We start from the raw sequence: 27702 nt of genomic DNA on the forward strand, positions 1-27702 counted from the left end.
TGTCAATATTTTGGACAAAATATTGAGTCATTGAAACTGAAACAGTGCATCCCGAATGGAGGCAGCAAACAATGTACCAGGCCAGCTGTGATTTACAAGCTGATAGCAATATTTTTTGGACTACCAAGAAATGTATTGGTGAATTATATGAATCATGCATTGAACTGCATCCATCTATTCTGCCAACAATGCCTTACTCTACGTCATTATTTTTTTTGTCAAATAGAACCTATTTTTAAAACCTCTTCTAAAGTTGGTTTTGTAGCATGAACTGGAAATGTGATATTTTTGACTGATATTATGATTGTCTGTTTCATATCTGCAAAATAGTTAAAGTGCTGTGATTTCCACTTTAAACTAAAAGGCTTATGGTAAATTCTCTACTTAAGCATGTTTTGGTTTTACATATTGACCAATTCATATAAACGTTGAAAGTCCTTCAAACAATCTTCCCATTTTCTCTTGCCTATGAAACAAAACAATGAAAAAGGGGTTAAACAATGTGAATTGTTAAACAAGTGTAAGTACATTATTGTTTTTACTCAATGGTAAGGCATACAGTACTTATTTTTGCACAAGTGGTTGGTAATGCACCATGCTACAGTGGTGAAGAGCTGGAATCTGAATATGCATTGTCTCTCAGCTATTTTAAATCCACTTGAACACTACAGAAGAGCATAGTGAATACAGCAATCAAATATCCACATTTTGCAGCCCTGATGAATCATACACACTTATCTCTCTAACCATCCAGTCTCTCATTCGCTCCATCTCTCAGTCCAGACTACAATGCAGATGAGCCATCCATCCATCCATCACAGTTTCATCCTCTCAGTCTGTACTGACCTTGTCAGTGCTGGTGGTGTGGGTTGGGTGAGTCTCTCCTGACTCCAGCCTCAGAACAGACAGACTAGAGTCAATCAGTTCCTCTGTGAAGGGAACCCATTTTTTAAAAACATTACATCTTAGTGATAGCTATTCACTGTACCTATTTGACAGGGAGCATCCATGAACAAAACCATTGCCTACCTGTATTTCTGTTGCTATTGCTCTTAGCGTGTTCTAAAGACTGGACAGCATTCTCCTGTGGAGGGGCAGCATCTTCGACATTGCTGTGTGAAGTGGGAAAAACAGGGGTGAGCACACTGTCATGGCCGCTTTCAGCACACTCTGTTTTGGAGGAATCGGGAAGCTCAGAGCCCTCCTGCCCCGGTGTCTGCTCGTAGGCCCCGGGCCCATTGAGCTCCACCGAGAAGCGGACCTTCTTCTCTGCAGCTCGAGGGGACGATTCCTTAGCCTTCTCCTGTCTGGGTGTACCCTCCTCTGAGGTGTCGGCTGGGGCTTGAAGCCAGTCGGCTTGGTCCAGGGCAGGATTGACGGGTCCACTCACCTCCTCAGTCTTCACCACATCCGGGGTCAGGAAAGACTCAATTTTGAGGTAAACATCTTTGACCTCTGGAGTTTCTGCAGTGGAGTCGTCTACGTCAGGTCCACCCAAAGCATCAAGCTCTTCTAAGAATTCCTCCAAACTTGTCTCGGAGGCCTAAAGAACCAAAAACAAATTCCATTGGTAATATGAGCCCAAGCACAGCCATCTTTCATCGAAGCACAGAGCTATACAGAACAAAAATATAAAACGCAACATACAACAACAATAAAGATTTTACTGAGCCACAAAATGGCTTTATTACAGACAGAAATACTCCTCAGCACACGTGGTCTACGGTTGTGAGGCAGGTTGGACGAACTGCCAAATTCTCTAAAACAACGTCGGAGGCAGCTTATGGTAGAGAAATTAACATTAAATTCTCTGGCAACAGCTCTGGTAGACATCCCTGCAGTCAACATGCCAATTGCATACACCCTCAAAACTTGAGACATCTGTGGCATTGTGTCGTGTGACAATACTGCACTTTTAAAGTGGCCTTTTATTGTCCCCAGCACAAAGTGCACCTGTGTAATGATCATGTTGTGTTAATCAGCTTCTTGATATGCAACACCTGTAAGGTGGAGCGATTATCTTGGCGAAGGAAAAATGCTCACCAACAGGGATGGAAACAAATTTGTGCACAAAATTTAAGAGAAATAAGATTTTTGTGCATATCGAACATTTCTGTGATTTTTTTAATTTTCACTCATGAAACTTGGGACCAACACTTTACAGTATTTTTTGCGTTTATATTTTGTTCAGGTGTACATTATCTAAGCAAAGCATTCAGTTTAAACCCCACCTGCAAATCATCCCCATCCTCGCTGGCATCCCATCTGAAATGTTAAAAGGTTTATGATTAGAAGCATTCAGAACGAGTGGTCAATGTACTTCAGTATCCTGGTAACAAAGAGTGCTTTTGCGCTTAGAAAAATACACAGAAAAAAACACTATTTCTGTTCTGTATGGTATCACAGATAGAGAGAGAAATATAGCGTGTGAGTGACACAAGAAGGAAATGGAGAAGGATGATAGGTCCTCTTACACACTTGTGTTTAATCATCATCTCTGCACATCCTGAGAGATGCTCTAGGCTGGTCTCAGCAGTTCTCTTCACGCGCTGCTCTTTTCCCATTTGCACCAGCAACAAAGCCTAATAACAGGCAACTGAGGCCAGGGACCACTCTCTGGACAGACCTGACTGCTCTTTCCCATGGCTAGCTCAATCTCAGAGAACTGCACAGCCACCAACACCTGCCTCTCAAGCACTGCTAACAGACTAAAAGCATTCTAGCCTCACAAATGGCTACAGTATAAAACCCTAGAACCGTTGGCTTTTTAAAATAACAGTGTGAAAAAGTGAATATGATGTTGTTTTTTTAATCATTTGACAAATGTGCACTTTTAGAGTAAGTCCCAGTGTGTTTTGCATACAGCCAGGCTACTGTATGTGTGTGGTTTCCTTCTCTCAACATGGGCTGCTACTACATTTTAAATCTGCTGCTACTCACCTCCTGGCCCTCCCAGTCAGCCGATCCTTGCCCTTGGCTTTACTGCTGACCACGGGCACTTTTTTAACCCCCTTGTCTCTGCCCCGTGGTTGCTGAACTGTCGATACAAACAAGAGAAACATCAGAATAGTTCCTCTATCAGTACGTAGCATGTACTTAGAACTTCAACACTGATGTTGAACTGATTCAGCTGCTGGTGCACAGTTTACAGCATTTCAACTCACCCCGTGACTCAGGATTTGATTTGGGGTGACCTCTTCTTGCATTTCTTCCTCCTTGAAATGAAACAAGTTCAACAATTATTGGGTATCACTTGATTATGGTCTGACTATTCCTGTGTTCGAGTTGACAAGAATGTTTCAAATTTATTACAGAGTGAATTTCTCACCTCTATCTGGAGGCCCCTGTACTCTCTCCTCCGGAGATTTATCTGAAAACCTAAATAGAGACATTTCGTTTACAGTGAAAGAACTAAAACCAAATACACAGCCAGGATGTTCCATCAACAGAAGAACTACCAGATAATGAAGCCATGGTTTTGGTGTTAAAAAGTAAACAGGCAAATTCTTTCATGCCAGGGTTCATGAAGGGTCCCATGCATTTAGACATTCTTAAATATCTCTATTGTTCCACTAACCTAACAATTTACAGCCATATTCATTTCCCTGTATCATTATGTTCTGTGATCAGAGATAGAATGACACATTGTACAAAGATGAGTATGGTATCTTGAAGTCATGCTTCTACACTCCTCATTCATTGAGAACATTAAGCTGCTGAATAAAAAAAAACACTTTTCTTGCTCTATTTAGTCTCTGGGGCCTTTTTTAAACCATGCCAAAAAAGGAAAGGCATCCCGACCCCAGCTAAATATAGTCTCCTGTTCTCTCCTCTCTTTAAAGTTAGATGCTTCTTTCTTCTAAACAGTACTTTTATTTATCCAGCCACTGGGCCACTCACAGCACATCAGCTGTGTTTGAAACCTAAAAAAACAACAGAAAAAGAAGGGGGTGTTCATTTTTCTTTTCCTGGTAGTAAGGATGACACTGTCTGAAAGGATAGTGCCTCAATACATAGCCAAATAGTGGGTTTCAAAATCAAATAATGCAGGTTATACACTATATACAAAAGTATGTGGACATCACTTGAAATTAGTCAATTAGGCTATTTCAGCCACACATGACAGGTGTATAAAATTGAGCACACCGCCATGCAATCTCCATAGACAAACATTGGCCGTAGAATGGCCTTACTAAAGAGCTCAGTGACTTTCAACGTGGCACTCTCAAAGGATGCCACCTTTCTAACAAGTCAGTTTGTCAGATTTCTGCCCTGCTAGAGCTGCCCTGGTCAACTGTAAGTGCTGTTATTGTGAAGTGGAAATGTCTAAGAACAACAAAGGCTCAGCGGCAAAGTGATAGGACACACAAGCTCACAGAACGGGACGCCGAGTGCTGAAGCTCGTAAAAAACGTCTGTCCTGGGTTGCAACACTCACCACCGAGTTCCAAACTGCCTCTGGAAGCAACGTCAGCACAATAACTTAGTTGGGAGCTTCATGAAATGGGTTTCCATGGTCAAGCAGCAGCACACAAGACTAAGATCACCATGCGCAGTGCCAAGCGTCGGATGGAGTGGTGTAAAGCTCGCCGCCATTGGACTCTGGAGCAGTGGAAACATGTTCTCTGGAGTGTTGAATCACACTTCACCATCTGGCAGTCCGACAGACAAATATGGGTTTGGCGGATGCCAGGAGAACGCTACCTGACCGAATCCATAGTGCCAATTGTAACATTTGGTGGAGGAGGAATACTGGTTTGGGCTAGGCCCCTTAGTTCCAGTGAAGGGAAATCTTAATGCTACAGCATACAATGACATTCTAGATGATTCTGTGCTTCCAACTTCGTGGCAACAGTTTGGGGAACGCCCTTTCCTGTTTCAGCATGAACATGTCCCCATGCACAAAGCGAGGACCATACAGAAATGGTTTGTAGGGTTCGGTGTGGAAGAACTTGACCAGCCTGCACAGAGCCCTGACCTCAACCCCATCGAACACCTTTGGGATGAATTGGAACACCGACTGAGAGCCAGGCCTAATCGCCCAGTACCCGACCTCACTAATGCGCTTGTGGCTGAATGGAAGCAAGTCCCCGCAGCAATGTTCCAACATCTAGTGGAAAGCCTTTCCAGAAGAGTGGAGGCTGTTATAGCAGCAAAGGGTGGACAAACTCCCAAGTAAGCCTAAACTGGCCTAGGTTTACCAAGATGCATACCAAAGTTGAGTCAGTAAGGTCAACTCTACTTCTCCCTGGTTCCATCACGTTGCCTTTCAGCTTATCACAAACCACAGGTCAACTTCTTCTAGTGGAAGCGCCCAATGTCTAAAATAGCTAACCAATGGAGATGGGAGGTTAGAGTACTAGGGAGAAGGTAGTTTGAGTACTACATGATACATATCTTAAGAGGGCATCTTTCCCCTTTCAAGGTCTAACAGAGCCTTTTTCTAAGAATGGCTCACAAACTAAGGTGATCCAATAAAGATGTTACCTCAGAAAACAAAACACATTTTTCCAGGTCTTCCCTCTAATAGCATTATATGCCAGTCTCCAGTTTGCTGTGAATTGTTTTACGGTCTTGTGACTTGTTTGGATTAAGTCTTGTGACAGTGTGAAATCAGTATCATGGGATGAGGCACGGGCAGGGCCAGACCACCACATCTGGGGCCACAGGGCACCGACCTCCAGGATTAGTTTTATAGTAATCTCATGCAGTTCAGTATTCTAAAAAAATATTTCCATGAGGCGGAGAGAAAATGTTGCAGTTTAAAAGCCGATTCACTGCTATTCTACACATTCTGCCATGAGGCTGAGAGGAAGTGGCAGTTTTAAAGCAAATTTCCTGCAATTATAAACATTTTGCCATACCTTATAACATGTTCATATGCTGTCTGGGGGGGGGGGGGCCCCCAACCAAAAATATATAATTATTTTTGGTTGGAGGCTGCCTCCAATTGTGTTAATACCTACAAACAATTGACATCTTCCGTCAGCCTAATTCAACATACTGAAAGTAGCTTAGAGAGTCACAACAGGAAACAAGCCTATTAGTTCATTACCAGTAATTTGATAAAAAGGGCCATAGCCATGAGAATAAGAACGTCACAGTATTGCTTTCCCTGTTTTTACCACTGTCTTCTCCACAGACATCATTCTGTCAGCCATTGACTGTTTTCTACGGAAATGTATAGAAGCAGATAAAAAGTAGAGAAAAGAGAGAGACCGGGCTACTTCCTCTATTGAACAACGAGGTAACAGAGCAGGTAATCTGCGTGATGAGTGAGTGAGTTAATGTGTTAGTTTAGTTACAATGGCAAAAGCATGGTCTATATTGCATGGTAAGACACGACATGTGTGGTAGTTAGCTGCAAGCTGAAGTTGATATGTGAAAACAAAAAGACCAGAAGACGAGCACATACAGAAGAGTACACTCATTTTTAATTGTAACATGACTTTATAATGAAATGAAAAATGAGCACTTAAACATGCATCAAGCAAATGGAACAGCCAAACATGCAGAAACTGAAATGATTGACAATGCAAACTAAAGCGAAGTGCAAAGCAGCCAGGAATGGGAGCAGTGGGCTTACATATTCTCTGTTTTGTCCATGTCCCATGCCCGCCTCCACTGGCCATTGGCATTTCTGTGGCGGGCCACACGCTCCCGGTCGATCTGCTCACGCTCCTTCTTCCAGCGCAGGTACTCCTGCTGCTCCTCTTTGGACGTGGGGATGGTGAGGTCTGTGTCACCTGCCAGGCCTGGCCCCTCAGACTTCTGCAAGGAGAACACACGTACCAGTCATAGTTCAGTGCCAGTGGTGAAAACTGTGAAAGGCTTTTACCATAGTCAGATATCAAAGCTGTATTTTGGGTGTGAGAGGTAGCTTTCAACAAACTATGGGAGACAATAGCAATATAACAGCCAACAATCAGCTGGCCTTGGGTTGGTGAAGCCCCTGTGCAGTCCAGAAGATCAGAGGAACAACAGAGGTATGGGGTAGAACTGAACAAGTGCTCCTGGTTCTAACATGAAAGAGAACATGTCTGTAGACTGGATAGGCTTTTATCGCATCACTGGGACTAGTCACCTGGGGTCCCAGATAACTACACTGTCTGCAGGCTTTCATCCAAGTTATTATCTTGTTTCACTCATTATCCTTTCCATTGTGATTCATCCTCTCTGCCCAGTGTTGGTAGTGGAATTCTGTAGTGTGATGACAGTGGTAATGTTTCCATGGATGACCAAACCACTGGACTGCTACTAATATGCAGTGGTGTGTATTCATAGTTGCCAAGGGAGGCCAGGCTTCCCCATAAATAAAAACCATATTTCGTCTCTCTGCGTTTCATAATATTCCTTCCATTCGCAAGAGGCTGAATGTATCTCCCTGGAGAAAGCATCCGAGCAAGCGAAACAGCCCCCCTCTGTCTCTGAATGTGTAGGCCATCTATCTGATGCGGTCTGCTCAAAGAGTATGACATTGTTGCCGCGCCTAGCATTGAATGCAAGGAAAGCCAGTGAGCATTTGGCCTCCCTTGATAAAAAAATAATAATAATAGCCAATCAGCGTTGAGCTAAACTGAGTGAGCTCAACTGTGAATGGTCCTGGTGCACCAAAAAAAAACATAATAATTTTAGAAAGTGTCAAGGGAAGCACATTTCGATTTGGCTTCACTCCAACCACATCGCATTGCATCATTGACAGAAACTGGTTGTCTAAAATTATCCCTTTCCTAAATTAGCCATGGATGGAGATAGGGAGTTAGACTTGTGGTTTTATTTAATTCTCCGTACTGGCCAATGATTATAACGGCGATTCTGATCTAACCATTCATTCATTCATACATACTCCTGGCCTGAGAGGATGGAAGTTCAATATGTAGCTAGATGTAGAAGGTTAATGTTAACTAGCTAATGTTAACTAGCTAATGTTAACTAGCTAATGTTAACTAGCTAATGTTGCCCATGTAAGAAAGTTACGCTGGCGAGCAAGCATTTTAACTAGATAGCCTAAGACAACAAAAAATGAAAGTCTGTACTATATGACAGAGTGATTGACTTTCATCAACATGAAAGAAAGGAGGATGGCATTTCTCTAGGGTGAGGGTGAGTCAACATGTTTTTTCTACTTGCACAAACACACACAAAACTATGGACATCCACATAATATTTAGCTTACGTTGATTGGACTAAATAGTTTTTGGTATCTTTTAGTTGTCACTGTAAGCATAGGTGATTTGATAATGTTGAAATGTTGAAGTTGAAATGGTGCCTGGAATAGTGGAGGCAGCTTCTGTTTTCTTTGCGACTTGCAGTAACTCTCCGTGGTTCTAAATCAATAGTTGTTTAATGGTCCGAAAATATTAACTTGCTTGACTGTTTGTTTACATGCAACATGCTTTGTGGACTTCACCGGACTGATGTTGCGCTCCGGTTTTGTGATGAAACAAAAAGGTGGTTGAATTTATTCTGCCACTGTTTTCTTATTTTCATCTCAGCCTTAGGGGCTATAGATCACTGTGGCGAGGTGTATGAACTAACAGGTTATAGAGCAAACAACTCAATTATCACAACACAGAGGTTGGAATACGTAGTTGTTTTTGGCTTGGCTTCCCCAGTGATTTTACCCACACCACTACCACTAATATGAGCTCCAGAAGTGGAAAATAATGAATTACATTAAGCTCTGAGAAATGCCCTTCACATCATCCACATGGCCCCAAAGATGCATCTCAAATGTCAATGAACTCTGCCTTAAGGGAGGTTAGATGCTTGGCAAAAGAAGGGAGAACAACAGGGCTGGAAGTTGTCATTGCTAAGAGTGTGTGCAGGACAGAGGACGTCATGATGATCGGTGAAGATACAGACACAATAACAGAGCTACCACTGTACAAACCAATGTGTGGTCTGTGGAGAGTTTTTACGACCGAACCAGAAGACAGGCAGAGACAGACAGGCAGGGAGGGAGAGCGAGACGGAGAGGCAGTGACAGGGCACAGAGGGATAAAATAGGGGCAGACAGAGGTGATGTTTTCCTCAAAAGGTATGGACCAATCAGAGACAGGTAAACATGTGGCTCTCCTGCAGGTGGTATTGGGAACGTGGCATCCGTGATCATCCTCTCCTCTCTGTCTTTTCTCCACCAGTCCTGGAGGACGCAGGGTCCACAGGGGACAGCACGTCTCACATGTTCTAACAGGCCGGCCCCCGCTGGCTCCACCAGCCACACCACTAATTAGCACTTTCAATTTCCTGCCTCTGCAGGCGCTCACTCCCAGGGTTACAGGGGCCAGGGAGGAGCCCAGGGGAGAACGACCGCCCCTCTGATTGAAGCCACAAAAGGTCAAGGCCGACCACAATACTGCAGTCAATGTTTTCAGAAAACAGGATCCCTCATTATTGTGAATGAGAAAATGTCAATATTCGTGTAAATAACATTTAAATAATCAAAGACAATCATGGTACCAATAATTGCTTCTATTACACCAGATTTATGTCCCTGAACCAGTTATTTCAAAATTATTTCAAAATAAGTTATGGACAATTCAGTTGCTAATGACAGCCTGCAGTACCCCAGTCGGCCTTCAACGAGATACTCAATGAGAGGGGGCAGCACTGAGCTGTCAGCGAGGAAGAAGCGAAGAGAGAGGGTCCGCTCCCATCAAAATCTGTCCATGCGGGAATACAGAGATTCTGATTATCAGTCTGCTTTATAAGCAGACCATCTGCCTTCCCTCCTTTAGTACGACTCACATTGTACACTGTATCTCTGGTTAAGTCTACATAAATCTCTCCCATGGGAGGCCATCTTACCAAGCTAAAACCAACTTCCTGAGCTTCAAACGCACCAATGATTCTTAGGAATGCATTGTGTGATGTCATCGATGGCTTTCTCCATTCATATACAGTCATTGGAGGAGCGGCACACTGGCCAACAGAAAGGACATGGGTCATATTCATTAGGGCATCGTAGCAAAATGTGGCAAAACATTTTGCAACAGAAAATGAAAAACATACATTTCCTATTGGACAAGTACAATAAGTTTCATCTGTTTTCCTCCATTTAGTGTCCATTGAACACAACTCTGGGCTGTCTTGTCCTGAACTCTATGACCATACTTACTCTGAAGCGGTGTTGGATACTTCCCAAATATCAGAATAGAGCCCTATAAAATCCGCGTTGCAGAGAACGAGGACGGAATAACGGAATCCAGACTAACTTAGTAGGAAATCAACTAAATGCATTGAACATATTAGAAAATTCATTAATTTGCCAAAGTTATTCATAAGACGAACTAAAGGCATCAGCGATTCGTATTTTCCTGCAATTTTCTGAAGGAATGCCACTCTCTATGTGTGTGCCTTTATCTGATGATGCTAATGATAACCTTCTTCTGGTAGATGGAAAGGCTTTCCCAAAAACCTTCTCAATTAAATGTTAACTACAAAGTAACCCATGCCTACCTAGCAGAATGATATCATGATTATTTGCATCAATCCAGTGGCCATTTGTTTAGCAAATTCTGCAATCATATGAGGGTTACAGAAACATCACTAACCAAACAACAGTCTTGCTGGTGCACACTTGCACTAAAGGGTACCTACACCCAAAAATCTACATTTCTTATATTTTTCCCAGCCCTCAAAGTGTTCTCCTGATCTGGTTTCAGCATTGTTGTGGACTTACAACATCCATTTTTTTAAAACTGGGAAAAACAGAAACCTGGAAAAAATGAATTTAGGGAAAACTGAACTGAATCAGGCCCCACATTTTCTTAGGGCCCTCTCAGACAAACTTCATATCTAGGCTTTAACAGAACAAAGCCGCTAACAAAGCTTTACTGGGGTGGGTCTCTGATCTGGTTCTTCTTATGAAACACTTGCTTCCAAAAACCAGTCCAGATGGAAGAGGTTGACTAACTCATTGCATTCTCCACAATCAGGCTGAGAACACAGCAAGGTAGTATAACAGAGTGGACATGAACAACATCACTTGTCATGTGACTCCTTCCCTCCTGCTCTGGCGGCTCTGTGCCCTCCCTCCTTGCCTACCTCCCTCTCTCTCTGCCTGTCTCAGAGTGTTTATGCCCTATATTTCACTGGAAACACTAACACACAGAAGGCACAGCTTATCAGAGGGAGTGGGGGGGGGGGGGGGGGGTACTTGTGTTTTGGAAAAGAGGCAGTCTTTCGTCACCTCAGAAGACAGGGAGTGTGGTCACAGAGGAATAGGAAGGGGTCTGGTCTCTTACCTGGTAGTAAGGCTCACACTCTGACAGCCAGTGACGCTCCTCTGTCACACCCTTTCCCTGCCCCCCTTCATCCTGAGAGAGAAAGAGAGAGAAAGAAAAAGAGAACGAGAGAAAGAGAACGAGAACGAGCGAAAGAAAGTTATCAAATGACACCAAATGATGTATTCCTGTCCTCAGCAGGACAACAATTCATGCAGACTTTCAGAGAGCTACACTGCCCCCAAGTGGACATACAGTATCAAAGTATTTTTAACAGCCAACACCCTATGAATAGTCAGATCCCTCCTGAGCAGGAACAGCAGTACAGCAACAGCAGTACATATACCTCAAACCTATCTTACCCAATCTTTTTTCTATGACTTTTCATATAATGCTATTTATAGTCTTGACACAGCACCATTTTCTTCCCAGTATCCATTCACTACAACGTTTCTATTGCCAACCTTCCACTACTGACTAAGGCCCTAGACCAGTGATCATCAACTAAATTCAGCCTCGGGCCAATTTTTTCTTGAGCGGAAAGTCAAGGAGCGTAACATAATTACAAATCATTTGTAGACTGCAAATTGACCGCAAGAAGCCCAAACAGATATAAAAGCTGACTAAAACTTAATCTTTTCAAACCTTGCTTACATTTGTACAGTCACATACAGTGCCTTGCGAAAGTATTCGGCCCCCTTGAACTTTGCGACCTTTTGCCACATTTCAGGGTTCAAACATAAAGATATAAAACTGTATTTTTTTTGTGAAGAATCAACAACGAGTGGGACACAATCATGAAGTGGAACGACATTTATTGGAGATTTCAAACGTTTTTAACAAATCAAAAACTGAAAAATTGGGCGTGCAAAATTATTCAGCCCCTTTACTTTCAGTGCAGCAAACTCTCTCCAGAAGTTCAGTGAGGATCTCTGAATGATCCAATGTTGACCTAAATGACTAATGATGATAAATACAATCCACCTGTGTGTAATCAAGTCTCCGTATAAATGCACCTGTACTGTGATAGTCTCAGAAGTCCGTTAAAAGCGCAGAGAGCATCATGAAGAACAAGGAACACACCAGGCAGGTCCGAGATACTGTTGTGAAGAAGTTTAAAGCCGGATTTGGATACAAAAAGATTTCCCAAGCTTTAAACATCCCAAAGAGCACTGTGCAAGCGATAATATTGAAATGGAAGGAGTATCAGACCACTGCAAATCTACCAAGACCTGGCCGTCCCTCTAAACTTTCAGCTCATTCAAGGAGAAGACTGATCAGAGATGCAGCCAAGAGGCCCATGATCACTCTGGATGAACTGCAGAGATCTACAGCTGAGGTGGGAGACTCTGTCCATAGGACAACAATCAGTCGTATATTGCACAAATCTGGCCTTTATGGAAGAGTGGCAAGAAGAAAGCCATTTCTTAAAGATATCCATAAAAAGTGTCGTTTAAAGTTTGCCACAAGCCACTTGGGAGACACACCAAACATGTGGAAGAAGGTGCTCTGGTCAGATGAAACCAAAATTGAACTTTTTGGCAAAAATGCAAAACGTTATGTTTGGCGTAAAAGCAACACAGCTCATCACCCTGAACACACCATCCCCACTGTCAAACATGGTGGTGGCAGCATCATGGTTTGGGCCTGCTTTTCTTCAGCAGGGACAGGGAAGATGGTTAAAATTGATGGGAAGATGGATGGAGCCAAATACAGGACCATTCTGGAAGAAAACCTGATGGAGTCTGCAAAAGACCTGAGACTGGGACGGAGATTTGTCTTCCAACAAGACAATGATCCAAAACATAAAGCAAAATCTACAATGGAATGGTTCAAAAATAAACATATCCAGGTGTTAGAATGGCCAAGTCAAAGTCCAGACCTGAATCCAATCGAGAATCTGTGGAAAGAACTGAAAACTTCACAAATGCTCTCTATCCAACCTCACTGAGCTCGAGCTGTTTTGCAAGGAGGAATGGGAAAAAATGTCAGTCTCTCGATGTGCAAAACTGATAGAGACATACCCCAAGCGACTTACAGCTGTAATCGCAGCAAAAGGTGGCGCTACAAAGTATTAACTTAAGGGGGCTGAATAATTTTGCACGCCCAATTTGTCAGTTTTTGATTTGTTAAAAAAAGTTTGAAATATCCAATAAATGTCGTTCCACTTCATGATTGTGTCCCACTTGTTGTTGATTCTTCACAAAAAAATACAGTTTTATATCTTTATGTTTGAAGCCTGAAATGTGGCAAAAGGTCGCAAAGTTCAAGGGGGCCGAATACTTTTGCAAGGCACTGTATCTCTATCTTTTATGCATGGGAATACTTTGGAACAGGTTTCCAAGATTACAATCACTTAGAGCTGATTTGCTGGTGTTTTTACAGACTTACGTCCAACAATAAAAAACACTGCCAGTTGGAGAACCCTGCCCGAGACTGCTGGTTCTACTAGCAAACATCTCCAGAACAGTGAGAGACACTGTGTGATAGAGGTACTGGGAATTCTGGAAAGAGTCAGGGAGACTGTCTGAGGAGTGATTTAGAATACCTTCAGAGTCACACCACTGAGCCTGGGATTTTGTTCCCTTGTGAGCACACACACAAAGGATCCCTCGCTCTCGCTCTCTTACAACTCTCTCTCTTTCCTCCCCATCTCACCCTCGTCATCCCTCTCTCATACTCTTTCATCTCCTCTCTCCTTCACCCTTCCTTGGCATGCTGCCCACTCGGTCCTGTCAGCGGCATAATGAGCCCATTCAGAACAAAGAGCAGCCAAATGTTAATTAGATTAAATCATTCTTTCATGATGGTGGGAATGAGGAAACAATGTGGAGGAGGAAAGCAGACTCTCCGTGGCTCAGTGGAGAAAGAGACTGGAAGCAGCATGTCTGCATGGCAGGTTCTCTTCTCCCCCTTACCCCTTCGTATTCCCAGGGCCTGTAATGATAGTACCGTGAGGCACTACCTATCACCCTCATATTTTCCTACTGATACTCCAGCAGTCATCCTTTCCAGAGACTCCCAGTCTCAGCCCTCCTCACCCTCCACCAGGAATGCTTCCTGTCTTCCCATCTTCCCCCTTTCTCAGGGACACTCCCATCCCTCCTCCTGTTCTGTCTCTGGGATACAGCAGCTACCCCACCCTCCACAATGGAGAGACTACCTGGTCTGGACACACACAGAAGACCAGAGGAAGACAGGGCAGGGCAGGGCACAGTGGACCATAGAGTCAGCTGTGGATCAGTAGGGGCTATGCTGCTGCAGTAAGAGTGTTGGCTGTCTGAGGAGAGCATATGGGGGAGAGGCTCAAGAGGTGAACAACAAGAGGTGAACAACATTATATAAGTAGGGTCCAAGTGGACCAGGGAGAAAGGTCTTGTTTTCCACAGCTGAGGTGGCTCAAACACTGGCCATAGTTCAAACGCTAATTCAGTGAGCCTGACATGACTAGGAGCATCTGACCAGATAGATACAGGCCAGAAACACAGCCAGGAAACATCCTGTTCACCCTGTAAATGTGTCACGTTAAATTGCTGGACCTGGCTGTAGCAGCAGGAGCCTGTAAACACAGGGTAGGGTTCTAGATCATTCTAGAGCCTCTGTCTGTCCTGTCCCACACCACGCTACAACGTTGTGCATCCATCCTCTCCTCCTGCAACACTGATCTCTGTTCACAGAGCCCGTCTGACTGAGTTTCACATTTTAGTGTTGGAGGATCAACTGTCTGTGATGCGTATCAGCGCGTTGATTGGTCCAATGTGCGTGTGTGTTGATGTGAGTGCCAGACCACAGCCGGAGCACTAGCAGCTGTTCCAGAGACTCTGTGTGCCCAAGGGTCTAAATCAGAAACCGTATGGCAGCAGCCGGAGTACTGTGTGTGAGTGTCCCCACATCTTCTATGAAACAACCTGCATCAGGCAGTTAATTAAAACTCTTCCATCTAGAAGTATTTATAAACACCCATATCACTGCATCATAACTCATTAACTAGTAAAGCTAAAGGCAGCACTACAAGGCAGGATGTTAGAGCATCGTAATTATCCTTACATTTTCCTTGAAATAAGCAAGCTATGATTAAACAATGGCTCCTAAAAGCTAAACAAAAGAAAGAAAAACACGAAAAGACCTTGGAGGAAATACACACACATTTTCCAAGTTATTCACTGCAGTCATTCCCAACGGCCAGACCAGTGTGAGTGAGCGTAATGAAAGCCCTGGATCAGCTAGATAAATTATTCTCCCTACAGTCTCATTATGGCCATAACAGCCAGGCCACTGTAAAGACAGAGGGACTAACAAGCTGTATGTCTGCTGAGCGCTCTCAGCTCTGTCTAAATACAACAGCTACATCCCACCAGGACTGCTTGAGGGGCTCTGCTACGGCCCTCCAGATCAGACCTCTGTGAAAAAAAGACGCCATTTACCATCGAATGGGAAATTTACATATTTTAACACATGTATGTGAACTGAGGGCTCTCAGACGTGACTAGCTACTCCAGCCACCCTGGTCATTGACTGTTCTCTCTGCTACCGCACGGCAAGGGGTACCGGAGTGCCAAGTCTAGGTCCAAGAGGCTTCTAAACAGCTTCTACCCCCAAGTCATAAGACTCCTGAACATCTAATCAAATGGCTACCCAGACCATTTGCATTGCCCCCCTACCCTCTTTTACACCGCTGCTACTCTCTGTTATTATCTCTGTATAGTCACTTTAATAACTCTACCTACATGTACATATTACCTCAGTTACCTCGACTAACTGGTGCCCCCGTACATTGACTCTGTACCGGTACCCGCTGTATATATTCTCGCTATTGTTATTTTACTGCTGCTCTTTAATTACTTGTTACTTTTATTTTATTTTAATTTATATTTTTACTTAAAACTGCATTGTTGGTTAAGGGCTTGTAAGTAAGCGTTTCACTGTAAGGTCTACACCTGTTGTATTTGGCACGTGTGACAAATACAATTTGATTTGATTTACTAGCTACACCCCAGCAGGCCTGACTAGCTCCAGGCCAGACCAGTGTGACAGAACAGTTCCCAGTCCCGCCCCCTAATCAATCACCATCCCTGGGGCCCTCCCCCTGTCCAACAGCCTTTGTGCTTCTTCACAGGATGGGAGTTGCCTGCTGACATGTCTGACAACCTTTAGTAACCGAAAGGTTGCAAGTTCGAATCCCCGAGCTGACAAGGTACAAATCTGTCGTTCTGCCCCTGAACAGGCAGTTAACCCACTGTTCCTAGGCCGTCATTGAAAATAAGAATTTGTTCTTAACTGACTTGCCTAGTTAAATAAATGTTTTTTTTTTTTTTTTACTGTAAAACAAGACAGCATTGTATGAGAGAACACACACGAGAGAGGAGAAGGTGGCTTAATTAACAACAAGGTAAAGAGCAGGGGAGGATGTGGAGGCAATATCAACTAGCCAAAGTCTTGATAGTGTAAAAAGTACATAGTCACTGCTATATTTTCTAATAAAAAGCAGGCTGGTTTCCTCCAGGACTCTGTTTAGAGTGTTCCAGCAGCACTACACTTATACTACAATGTCTCAAGTTATGATTCGGCCCAACGTGTGTATGCACTGCTGACCTGTGGTCCCGTGTCCTTCTTTGCTGCGTTAGTGTGCTGGTGTTTTCCTCTGCCTGCTGATTCCACAAGGTACTGGTGCAAGCCATCCTCTGTAAGGCTCTTCACATTCAGCAGACCGGGGAGACCTGGACCTGGTCTTCTCTCCAGCCTCTCACTCACCACCCTCTTACCCTGGGATCAAACAAACAGGGTTCATCCTTCACATCAATATGGATCATTTACATGGGGTTAGGAGTTTCTCCTGACCAAATGACTTGATCAGGAAGAACTCCTGGTCCTAAACATCCTTCATATTGTTCAATGGCAATATTTGACCACTGTTTGCCACACAACTTAATAATTCCCCTACCGTCTCTCATAGACACCTGTCATGTTGTTTACCTTTGTGTTGCCAGCCATGGTGACCAGTAGCTGCTTCCTCCTGCCCCGTCCTGAGCCCAACAGATTCCCCTCCGCCTCCCTCTCCCCAAGCTCCTGGACCCCCTTTGGGGTGGGAGAACCACCCGTGCCTGGTTTGGTCATCACAACACGAGGCTCCTGCTCAATAGAAAAGTGAACATGACAGTGTAAATCACTGAATTGGGATAATACATCTCTCGTGCTGATAAACATACATTGAGTGTATTAAACATTAGGAACACCTTCCTATTATTGAATTGCACCCCCTTTTGCCTTCAGAACAGCCTTAATTCATCGGACTCTACAAGGTGTCGGAAGCGTTCCACAGGGATTCTGGTCTTTGTTTACCACAGTTTTGTCATGTCGGCTGGATGGTCTTGAAGCGGTGGACCAATGTTGATACATGCGTTGCAGTTCTTGACACACTCAAACCCGTGCGCCTGGCACCTACTACCATACCCCGTTCAAAGGCACTTCAATCTTTTGTCTTACCCATTCACCCACTGAATGGCACACATACACAATCCATGTCTCAAAATCCTTATTAAACCTGTCTCCTCCCCATCATCTACACTGATTGAAGTGGATTTAACAAGTGACATCAATATCAAATCATACCTTTCACCTGGATTCACCTGGTCAGTGCATGTCATGGGAAGATCAATGTGTTTTGTACACTCAGTGTATATTTATGGATAAGGTGGGTCTTTCATCAAGATGGACAGGTCATTCTATTGGTAAGAATATTCATATTTCAGAACTGTTCTGACAGGTAAAAGCATCTCTGTGTACATCTCTGTAGGGCGATAGGGTCACTCACAGTGGTAGACTTGTTGATGGTGATGGTCAAGTCCCCTGTGTTGCCCTTGGGGCTCTGCAGTGCCATTCCTTCCTCCTCCGCTCTCTTTTTGTCCTCCTCTACCTCCTGTATGGAATGAAACAGAACACGAAACCCAGAACAACCAAAGGATCCTGATATTAGTCCTCAGCGAACCCTGTAAAAGACCTAAAAGATTTGTTCAAATGCAGTCTTCACTCCATACTAGTTGTTAGAGAGAGACTTACATTATCTAAGGTTTCCAATGCCACTTGCCATTTTGTTAGGGATATGATGATTAAACCATTCCAGAAAGATGCCAGGTCTTTGTCAAGCTCAATGGTGTCCTTCTGTTTTCAGAGTAAGAACAGTAGAATACCAACTCACCTGGTACCTCTTCATGAGGGCTTCATTCTTCCTGCGGAGAGCCTCAATCTTTTTATCCAGCTCCACATCCTTCTGCTCCTTCTTCAGCATGACGTCACTGGAGGTCTGGAGAGGAGAGAGATGCACAACACTCATCTAATTAGATCTGTAGAATCTTGTGCTACTTGTCAGTGGCTACAGTCCCTACAGTAAACAGTCCATTATCCTGGACATGCTATGCTTGATGGGCATTCAGAATGATGAACTCGCAGCAAAAGCAGGCCAAAAACTTAAGACTGTTCTCTCTGCTACCACATGGAAACCGGTACCGGAGCACCAAGTCTAAGTCCAAGAGGCTTCTAAACAGCTTCTACCCCCAAGCCACCTGAACACCTAATCAAATGGCTACCCAGAATATTTGCGTTGCCTACCTGCCACCCCCATTCATTTTTTCATGTGTTCCATCGCAAACTGTCCATAGACAAAGCACCCAGCTACTATCCAATCAAAGCCATATTGACATTATCCCACCCCTGGTTAGCCACTATTGGCTTAAAAAGTCCAACGTAACACAATATCTGCCAATTAATTTCCAGCAATATTGCCCTTCTGTCTGTTTGGTGCGTACAGTTGTCCATCATCAGTCAGTATGTAGCCAATTAGCGATGTTAATGATACCCGGCATCTTGTGGGTAGATGGTCTTTCCCCTTCTTAATTAAATGTAAAACTGCAAAGTTGGCTTTCCAGACAGAACTATTTCATGATTAATTTGGACATTGTTTTGCAGCAGTAAGCCTTACTGCAGAAACATTGCTAAACCGACACATTCCTCTCTTGCTAGGTTCGCAATTAGGGGAATTAGACTCATAAATCAAGATTTGTCCATTGACATGGACTCAGAACATACTTTTTTGTTGTTTCTCTATGAATAATTGTAATATTGAGAGTAAAAAACTTGCAACTCAGGAAAAAGAAAAACGGAGAAAACAGATTTCTGGAAAATACAAAATATAATTTTATGGGGCCTGTCATGCCCATTGCTGTTTATTAACCATTACCAGAAAACACATCTCTTACAATAGAAAAAGTCCCCGTGAAGTGTTACAGGGTAGAGGAGAAGACAAGAATGTGCCTATTTTAAAGCAACAAAAAAAAAACTTGCAAATGTTGGAGACCCCTGCATTACAGAAGGCAGCTAGGCCTAACAGCTGGTGTGTTGACAAACACATTTTTTTTTATGTATCCAGGGTACACAACCCAGTGATGGGGAATCTAATCTAAAATACAATCTGATTCAACTTTGGTTCTTCCCCTTCTGATCATAAGAATTCTTGTAGCAGTCTCTAATGGCGTTAATTTAAATGGCTGCAGCGTGGGCTAAAGGGCACGTGTATGACAGGCCAGAGGGAGCAGAGTACATGTAAAGTAATGCAGGACTCTTTCTGTTTCACTATACAGAAAAGACTCTGACTGTATATATGATACGATGGAAAGAAAAGTAGCCTACGATCACTACACTCAATGAAAAAAAACATTTGGGAGCCGCAAACAGAAAGCAGACGTGCTTACGGCCAACTGTACAAAACAGACGATTTGATCTCATCTTATGATTATTTTATCTGTTAAGATTACAGCATGGTCATTCCACGTGGGTCCTTTAGATGTAACTCCAGCGGTGTCTGTGCTGAACTGACACCTGTGTATGATAAGTAAAACTTAGACTTTGGAACACGTTTTCAAAGGCAAATGGATGCCCTGAGCAGAGCTAGTGATGGAGCATTGAATAACACTTGTTTCCTCTCCAGGCGTAGTGAACGCCCACACCACTCAACAGCCCTTCACAGTTCTCAGAGGAAAATGTCAGATCGCATTGGCTCTGTACTCAGCAATGTGAGATGCAACTCCCAACGTTCACTAGATCCTTTCATATAAGCCGAGCACTCATGATGTGACTAAACCTTGAGCTCCAACAATACCTACACAAAGGCACATGCACACACTCAAACAAGCACCATGTGTGCTGTCAATTAAGGATGCTTACAATTCAACCTGTCAGCATGAAATAAATGCAATTCCACTTTGTCATTCCCCTGTCATCTGTGTAATGAGTTTATCATTAGGAGCACTGTATACAGCAAATAATGCTAATGGTGAGTCTAAAAAAAGAATACAACCAACAAGTGAAGTGGCCATAACAAAACAAAACTAGACCCAGGCCTTAATCAAATCTACTCATACACTTACTTGACATCAGAGGCAGTATGACAACAATCCTAACCCGAAACCATAACAAACATTTACACCTTTCAACCCTGTGCTGTACAATTCCCCCTATAAAAAGGGGCTACTGCATACCTTGCAGACAGCCTGACTGTCAAAGACAGAGAAAGGCAGGAGGTGGCACTCACTGCAAAGCTGCCTGCCTGCCAGTTACCCGCCGTCGCCACAGTGACGACAAAAGAGAATCCTGGCTGCTCAATGTGACATTCCGCTCAGTGCAGAACAATGAGTCACAGCGTAGCCTACACAACACAGCGTTTGTACAGGATCCTTCCATGCCGTTCCACTGCAATTGCACTGTCACTGCCCTGGCCGCAAATAATGGCTGCCAGACTCCTAACGCAGATGGTAGGAGATTTTGGAGGAGGGGCGTTGGTCAGACGTCTTGTTTTTAAAATTGACTGAAGAAAAGAATATCGTATTATTTGAAGCTCCATGTTAAAAATGATCAACATTCACATTCACATATGGCACATTCATTTTTTAATGGACATACTGACAATTTTTAAATCAGTTTGCTTCCAGTGCAGCATAGCCAATAGCAATGATTCACAGACAGCCCAATAGGAACATTAGCAAAATAGCTTTAAAAAGGTGCAATATGCAAAAACTAAACTTAAGAACGGAAAGCATAGAAATAGTCCACATAGAACAGATCTACCACTTCTTAGACTTGCTTTCAATGTGAATGACAGATCTATAAATCAAATTGCGATGTGAATTTGGTCAGGCCGCCCCCAAAAAATGACATACTGCAGCTTAACGGGACAAGAGAGCATAAAATCCAATCTAAAGCTTTTGAAAACAGTGAGATAGAAGTTGGGACTCACAGAGAGGCGATGGGAAGTACCAACTGCTTTAGAGCTTCTAGTTGTCAGGGTATCCAAACACAACAGGCCATGATCACACACCAGGAATAGGACAGCGAGGGAAAAGAACACCACCAGCTCTCACGCAGGCAAGTGGCAGCTCATGAGAATAGCCAGCTAAAGTATCAAAGTGAGCGAGAGAGACACCACAAGTTGAAAACGTGAGGGGGACGTGGATTTACCCTTCAGGGTTTGAGGTACCTCGTTTCTCCCTCTCGGAGTCCCTCTCACTGTGATCGCCTGTGAAGGGGGTGGGTCCTTAGCATACGGTAGCTGGCTCAGACCCACACACGTAAACATACACACACAGGCTGTGGGACTGTCAGCTAATGGCACCCATGCCCAGGCAGGGAGGCCTGCGGAACTGAGGCTGACAGAGCCTTTCGCCTTAATCCCTACCCACCCAGCGACCCCAGCATCTACTGGAGGACCACGGTGGAGAATAGAGCCAGCACATCTGACTGAAGCCCTGCATTTACTTACAGCTACAACCACTAGCTGAAGAGAGCTGGGAGGAAGTAGAGACAAGCCTGTAGCAGGAGACAACGAGAGTAAGGAGAGAAAGAACTAGAGATGCCAGAACTAGAGCGAGAGCGAGAGAGAGAGAATGCACTCACAGGTCTCTCCATGTCAGCATTGAAACCTGGGCTGGGTCCAAACGCGAAGCAGCAGCCGAAGCGGCAGAGTCCGCGATCATGCCTTGATTACAATGAACCAAGTTGGGCGGACAGCCAAGACATCTAACAAATGCACAGAGCGCCACTGTTAATGGATTTTACAGCGCCTGCCCGCTTGCTCTCGCACTCACCCTCTCTCCATCCTTCGCACTCTCACACACATGCTCTTGCGCTTTCCATTTCTCGCTCTCTGGGGCACTTGCTCTCAGTTAAAATTACCCTTTTCCCTCCTCCCTCTGTCCTCTGCTCAAAACACAATGGTTAAATACTGCCCCCCTCCCAATACATGCACTCAACCCTCTCTGAATTTAAAGGGAAACGGGAGATTATTTTAAGTTAGTGTTACCAAACACATGCTGTCTTCCTGAGCATGATACAACCCCTCAAATACTAATAACAGCAGTCCAGTCAGTGTTATATTTGCAGCCACTGTCAATGTTATTCCAAACATGTCCCAGCCAGTAATGAGATGCATGTATTTGATTGTTAGAACAATTCCCCCTACCATCTCTTTAACAGCTGGTTTGCGTGCGAGTGCCCAGACAGGGTATGCATTGGGGGTTGGATGGGGGGGGGGTTGCCTGCAGGATTTCCCACGACTCCTTCTGCAGTCAGACAAATGCCAGACTGCTCAGGAAGCAGCAGGGAAATCAAAATGCTGTGACTTGCAGTCAGTCGCATAGTTTTCCCAGAGTGCTTCAGACACACAGATAGCTTCTTTGATAGAGTAGGGCAATTCCACGGTAACGGAATTACACTGAGACTCATTTTTTTCTATTTAAAATGTATGCCAAACAAAACACATTTATTTAAAAGTTTAACAAACTCTATGCACAATGACTAAGTTTAACAATTTCCACTGAAAAAAATTACAAAAACACAATTAAGTGGAAGAACTGTGCAGATGCAAACTTTGGTAAAAGAATTACAGTAAAATCTAACTCAGTTTTTTATGTGACCACGTTTCCCCTCAAAAATATCTGCTCCGAATTCAAAGATGTCGGCAGAAAGAATGGAGTGTCACAATACATCTTCATCTTGAAAAGAATCTATTTTGGTTATTGAACTACAGTTAAGTGAAGTGGATTTACACCCGGTAACAGAATTACAGAAATGGAATTACATCATGGCTCCCTGATCTGTAGTACACAGAAATGCATAATTATGGGTATGAATGTCATTCTCCATGTTTCACAAGTTTGGACGTCACAGTGCACCACAGTGGAGTTCAGAGCAGTATAGTGCAGTAAAGTAATAAAGTAGAGTACATTATACTGTACTCTAGTGTGCTCTACTGTACAGTATTGTACTGAACATTTACCTACTTTTTTAAACTGTCCTGTACCGTGATATCCAAACTTGTAAAACATACATCTATGATAAATCCAGTCCATCTGTGGACGTTGAAATCAAGGCCAGGGTGGACTGAACAAATTTAAACTACTTGTCAAAGTCCATGGACGTCCGGTGTCAGTTGGTGCACAGTGGCTGAGGATGCTGGTTACAGTAAATGGAAAGAAAGGGAGCTTTCTTGGTAAGAGCTGGGAGAGTTGACATTAGAGAGCGAGAGTGAAGACTGTTTTAACACTCTTGGTTTGACCACCAGATGCCAGAATGCAAAGAAAACAGCTATTAGCTGAACATAAAAGTATTCCAGTGGAAGGGAGGACAGTAGCAGGTGACCCAACTGTAATTTGTGAACATTAGGAGTTCCTATTGTAGCCAGTTCAGTTGCAGTATTTCCTTTACAGATTTTGGGGTAATTCCTTAACATAATTATGAGTTAATTAATTTAATTCATCTACCTTTACTGTAAACTCACCTTTAGTTCAAATTGCATTTAGTGTAATCAAACATATGCCTGGAACATGCATGAATTTCAATACATGAGTTCCAAATGTTTCAAGGACATAGCTAAACCACAGACAGAACAAGGAGTCCGATGTTTCAACGGATGTATAAATCTGAAGCATCCGGTTGGAAGTTCCACTCCCTACCAAATATGGCGAGGAGAGGAAGCCCAGTGGCCGATAGTGGGAGAGTATGGAGCGAGATGGAACTGGGCTGACATTCTGCAAGATTTTCTCATCGAGGAAAACCCCCGACCTCAATACAGTTCTGTTCCCCAAACTAAAATCTGTTACGAACAGAATGCACTACGTTTTGTAGACGTGACCCCTTGCCCAAAGCTTTTAAAAAGTGCATTGTTTACAAGTGCAAGTGCGAATTGAGTTATAGAGTGGTCTACTGTGTCCGGAAGCAACTTCACCATTACTTTTCTGGATTCAGGCTCACTCAAACATCGTTTTAAGCGTTGTTTTACGAAGTTGCAGCTGATTTCGGGATTCTATACCGATCGATTTGCTCTCCTTTAATATTTGTAATTTGATTCAGTCCCTGAATTGTTTCATCTAACTTTTCGCCGCAAGCTCCTGATATCTCTATGGGGGTGCCACAGGGTTCAATTCTTGGACCGACTCTCTTCTCTGTATACATCAATGAGGTCGCTCTTGCTGCTGGTGAGTCCCTGATCCACCTCTACGCAGACGACACCATTCTGTATACTTCCGGCCCTTCTCTGGACACTGTGTTAACAACCCTCCAGGCAAGCTTCAATGCCATACAACTCTCCTTCCGTGGCCTCCAATTGCTCTTGAATGCAAGTAAAACTAAATGCATGCTCTTCAACCGATCGCTGCCTGCACCTACCCGCCTGTCCAACATCACTACTCTGGACGGCTCTGACTTAGAATACGTGGACAACTACAAATACTTAGGTGTCTGGTTAGATTGTAAACTCTCCTTCCAGACCCATATCAAACATCTCCAATCCAAAGTTAAATCTAGAATTGGCTTCCTATTTCGCAACAAAGCATCCTTCACTCATGCTGCCAAACATACCCTTGTAAAACTGACCATCCTACCAATCCTCGACTTTGGCGATGTCATTTACAAAATAGCCTCCAATACCCTACTCAACAAATTGGATGCAGTCTATCACAGTGCAATCCGTTTTATCACCAAAGCCCCATATACTACCCACCATTGCGACCTGTACGCTCTCGTTGGCTGGCCCTCGCTTCATACTCGTCGCCAAACCCACTGGCTCCATGTCATCTACAAGACCCTGCTAGGTAAAGTCCCCCCTTATCTCAGCTCGCTGGTCACCATAGCATCTCCCACCTGTAGCACACGCTCCAGCAGGTATATCTCTCTAGTCACCCCCAAAACCAATTCTTTCTTTGGCCGCCTCTCCTTCCAGTTCTCTGCTGCCAATGACTGGAACGAACTACAAAAATCTCTGAAACTGGAAACACTTATCTCCCTCACTAGCTTTAAGCACCAACTGTCAGAGCAGCTCACAGATTACTGCACCTGTACATAGCCCACCTATAATTTAGCCCAAACAACTACCTCTTTCCCAACTGTATTTAATTTTAATTTATTTATTTATTTTGCTCCTTTGCACCCCATTATTTCTTTTATTTCTACTTTGCACATTCTTCCATTGCAAAACTACCATTCCAGTATTTTACTTGCTATATTGTATTTACTTTGCCATCTTGGCCTTTTTTGCCTTTACCTCCCTTCTCACCTCATTTGCTCACATTGTATATAGACTTGTTTATACTGCATTATTGACTGTATGTTTGTTTTTACTCCATGTGTAACTCTGTGTCGTTCTATCTGTCGAACTGCTTTGCTTTATCTTGGCCAGGTCGCAATTGTAAATGAGAACTTGTTCTCAACTTGCCTACCTGGTTAAATAAAGGTAAAATAAAAAAATAAAATAAAATATCGGGGCATAAGAACTACAATTTGTGTCCTGAATTAGCCTGGTGCGCATGTGCGCCCAGCTATATCCTGTCCCGAGCTTGTTTTCTCCGTTTTTTTCGTGGCTAAACTAGCTGAATTATGCTAGTTTTTGTCCTCATTGCCAAACTTAATAAATACTTCACCATCAAATGATTTGTTTTGTTAAATAGTCATGACTGGTTCGAGCCATGTGTCGTGTCGTAAACAACGGGGCGAAGGATATCATTGCTACTTAGCGCGGACTCAAATTCAGTTTTGAGATCCACTGTCGTCATTGGCGTAGAGTTAGATGGAATGTTTCTGACGGTTCTTGGAACTGTGTCAACAGGCAGCCTCCCCCACTTGGCTTGATGGGATATGTAATGATTTAGCCTATTTAAATTGTTAACCTTTATTTAACTAGGCAAGTCAGTTAAAAACAAATTATTTATAATGACGGCCTACCCCAGCCAAACCCGATTCAGCGAGATATGTACACAGTTTTGTACCCTTAACATTTTTTGAACTGACGTTCGTATTTGTTGATTAAAATCAAGACTTTATTAGAATAATGAGTAATCCAATAATGCCACGAGAAAATAGCAACTCGACAGAGCTACAATGAATGGCAAAATGTATTTGGTCCACCACTGGTAGAACCCAATAGGATCTCGCTAGCTCGTGCTTGGCTCTGCCCACTTTGCTTCATTTGCTCCCATTGAAAACGGCACAGATGAACCATCTTGGGTTATTTATAAATATTTTTGGCTAAACTTAAAATAAAAATGTTCTCCGGCACTTGCAGGGTACCATCCATGATAAGGACAGTAGTCTATTCTTATTTGCTATAAACTAACTTTTGGAACATCATCATCGTTCACATGTTCAAAAGACCTTGGATGTCCCTGACCTTGTACAGGCTGCATAGGCTCACTGAGATCCCATTGTAATTAACAGCAATGACACAGGGAACAGTTGCAGCAGGCGAAGAAGACCAATAACACTCACCGCATAGTCACTGCGGTCTCTACCCTCTACCACGTATCCACTCTCATCGTGCAGGTGCTGGTATTCGATGCCCACCTCCACCTGTCCAACTGTTGAAAGTTGCCTGACTAAAGAGATGGCCACATACATTATAATTGCATTCCATTAACAGTAAGTGATTTGCAATGACACTCGATTTTCATGCATAACCTGCATGCATGATGAATTGACACATGTTTACATGTAGATATTTGTTTAGGCTAACGTTAGCAAACTAGCTACTTGGAATGACACTGACAAGTGAGTTTTTAGATTTGTCGCTAAAAAAAAGAACAAACAAAATCCACTGCTGACCATGAAATCCTCAACGGATAGCAATTTGGCAAGCTAGTTTATTTAAAGAAAAAACGGGATAGATTATATTAGATTGCTAGCTCTACCTGGGATGTAGCAAGCCATGTTGGATGGTGATTTTCCACGGTCGTCGAAGTAGAACACGTTGGTACTTATCAAGCTAACAATCTGCTAACACATATGATAAATAGGAAGCAGCAGTGTGTATTTTTGGAAATGTACAAATTCATACACTTTTTGACGTGTATGCCTATAAAAATTTAAGGTATCATTATATCGAAATTGTGCAGCCTCTGCAAATTGGAAAAAACATGTGGACTAGACGGCAATGGTGAATA

General features: G+C 43.3%; 1 protein-coding gene across 5 annotated transcripts; it reads right to left on the minus strand.

Moving 5' to 3' along the window:
• Window positions 1–111: 111 nt before the first annotated feature.
• ccdc9b (coiled-coil domain containing 9B) lies at window positions 112–27702 on the minus strand. Of its 5 annotated transcripts, XM_020499815.2 has the most exons (15): window positions 27451–27702; window positions 27032–27138; window positions 18423–18527; window positions 18039–18143; window positions 17201–17356; window positions 16820–16990; window positions 11249–11320; window positions 6586–6770; window positions 3329–3378; window positions 3165–3215; window positions 2941–3037; window positions 2232–2265; window positions 1030–1543; window positions 847–929; window positions 233–466 (listed from the first exon to the last, which is right to left on the minus strand). In XM_020499815.2, exons 1-15 carry the CDS (start codon window positions 27467–27469, stop codon window positions 440–442), a joined length of 1776 nt encoding a protein of 591 aa, XP_020355404.2. In that variant the 5' UTR covers window positions 27470–27702; the 3' UTR covers window positions 233–439. The 5 variants fall into 5 exon arrangements, with proteins under 5 accessions (XP_020355405.2, XP_020355403.2, XP_031644096.1 ...); XM_020499816.2 differs by lacking the exons at window positions 27032–27138; window positions 27451–27702 and adding an exon at window positions 22169–22532 and having other exon boundaries at window positions 112–466; XM_020499814.2 differs by lacking the exon at window positions 27451–27702 and having other exon boundaries at window positions 231–466; window positions 27032–27186.

Source organism: Oncorhynchus kisutch, linkage group LG14 (genome assembly GCF_002021735.2).
Source record: "Oncorhynchus kisutch isolate 150728-3 linkage group LG14, Okis_V2, whole genome shotgun sequence".
Taxonomy (NCBI): Eukaryota; Metazoa; Chordata; class Actinopteri; order Salmoniformes; family Salmonidae; genus Oncorhynchus; species Oncorhynchus kisutch.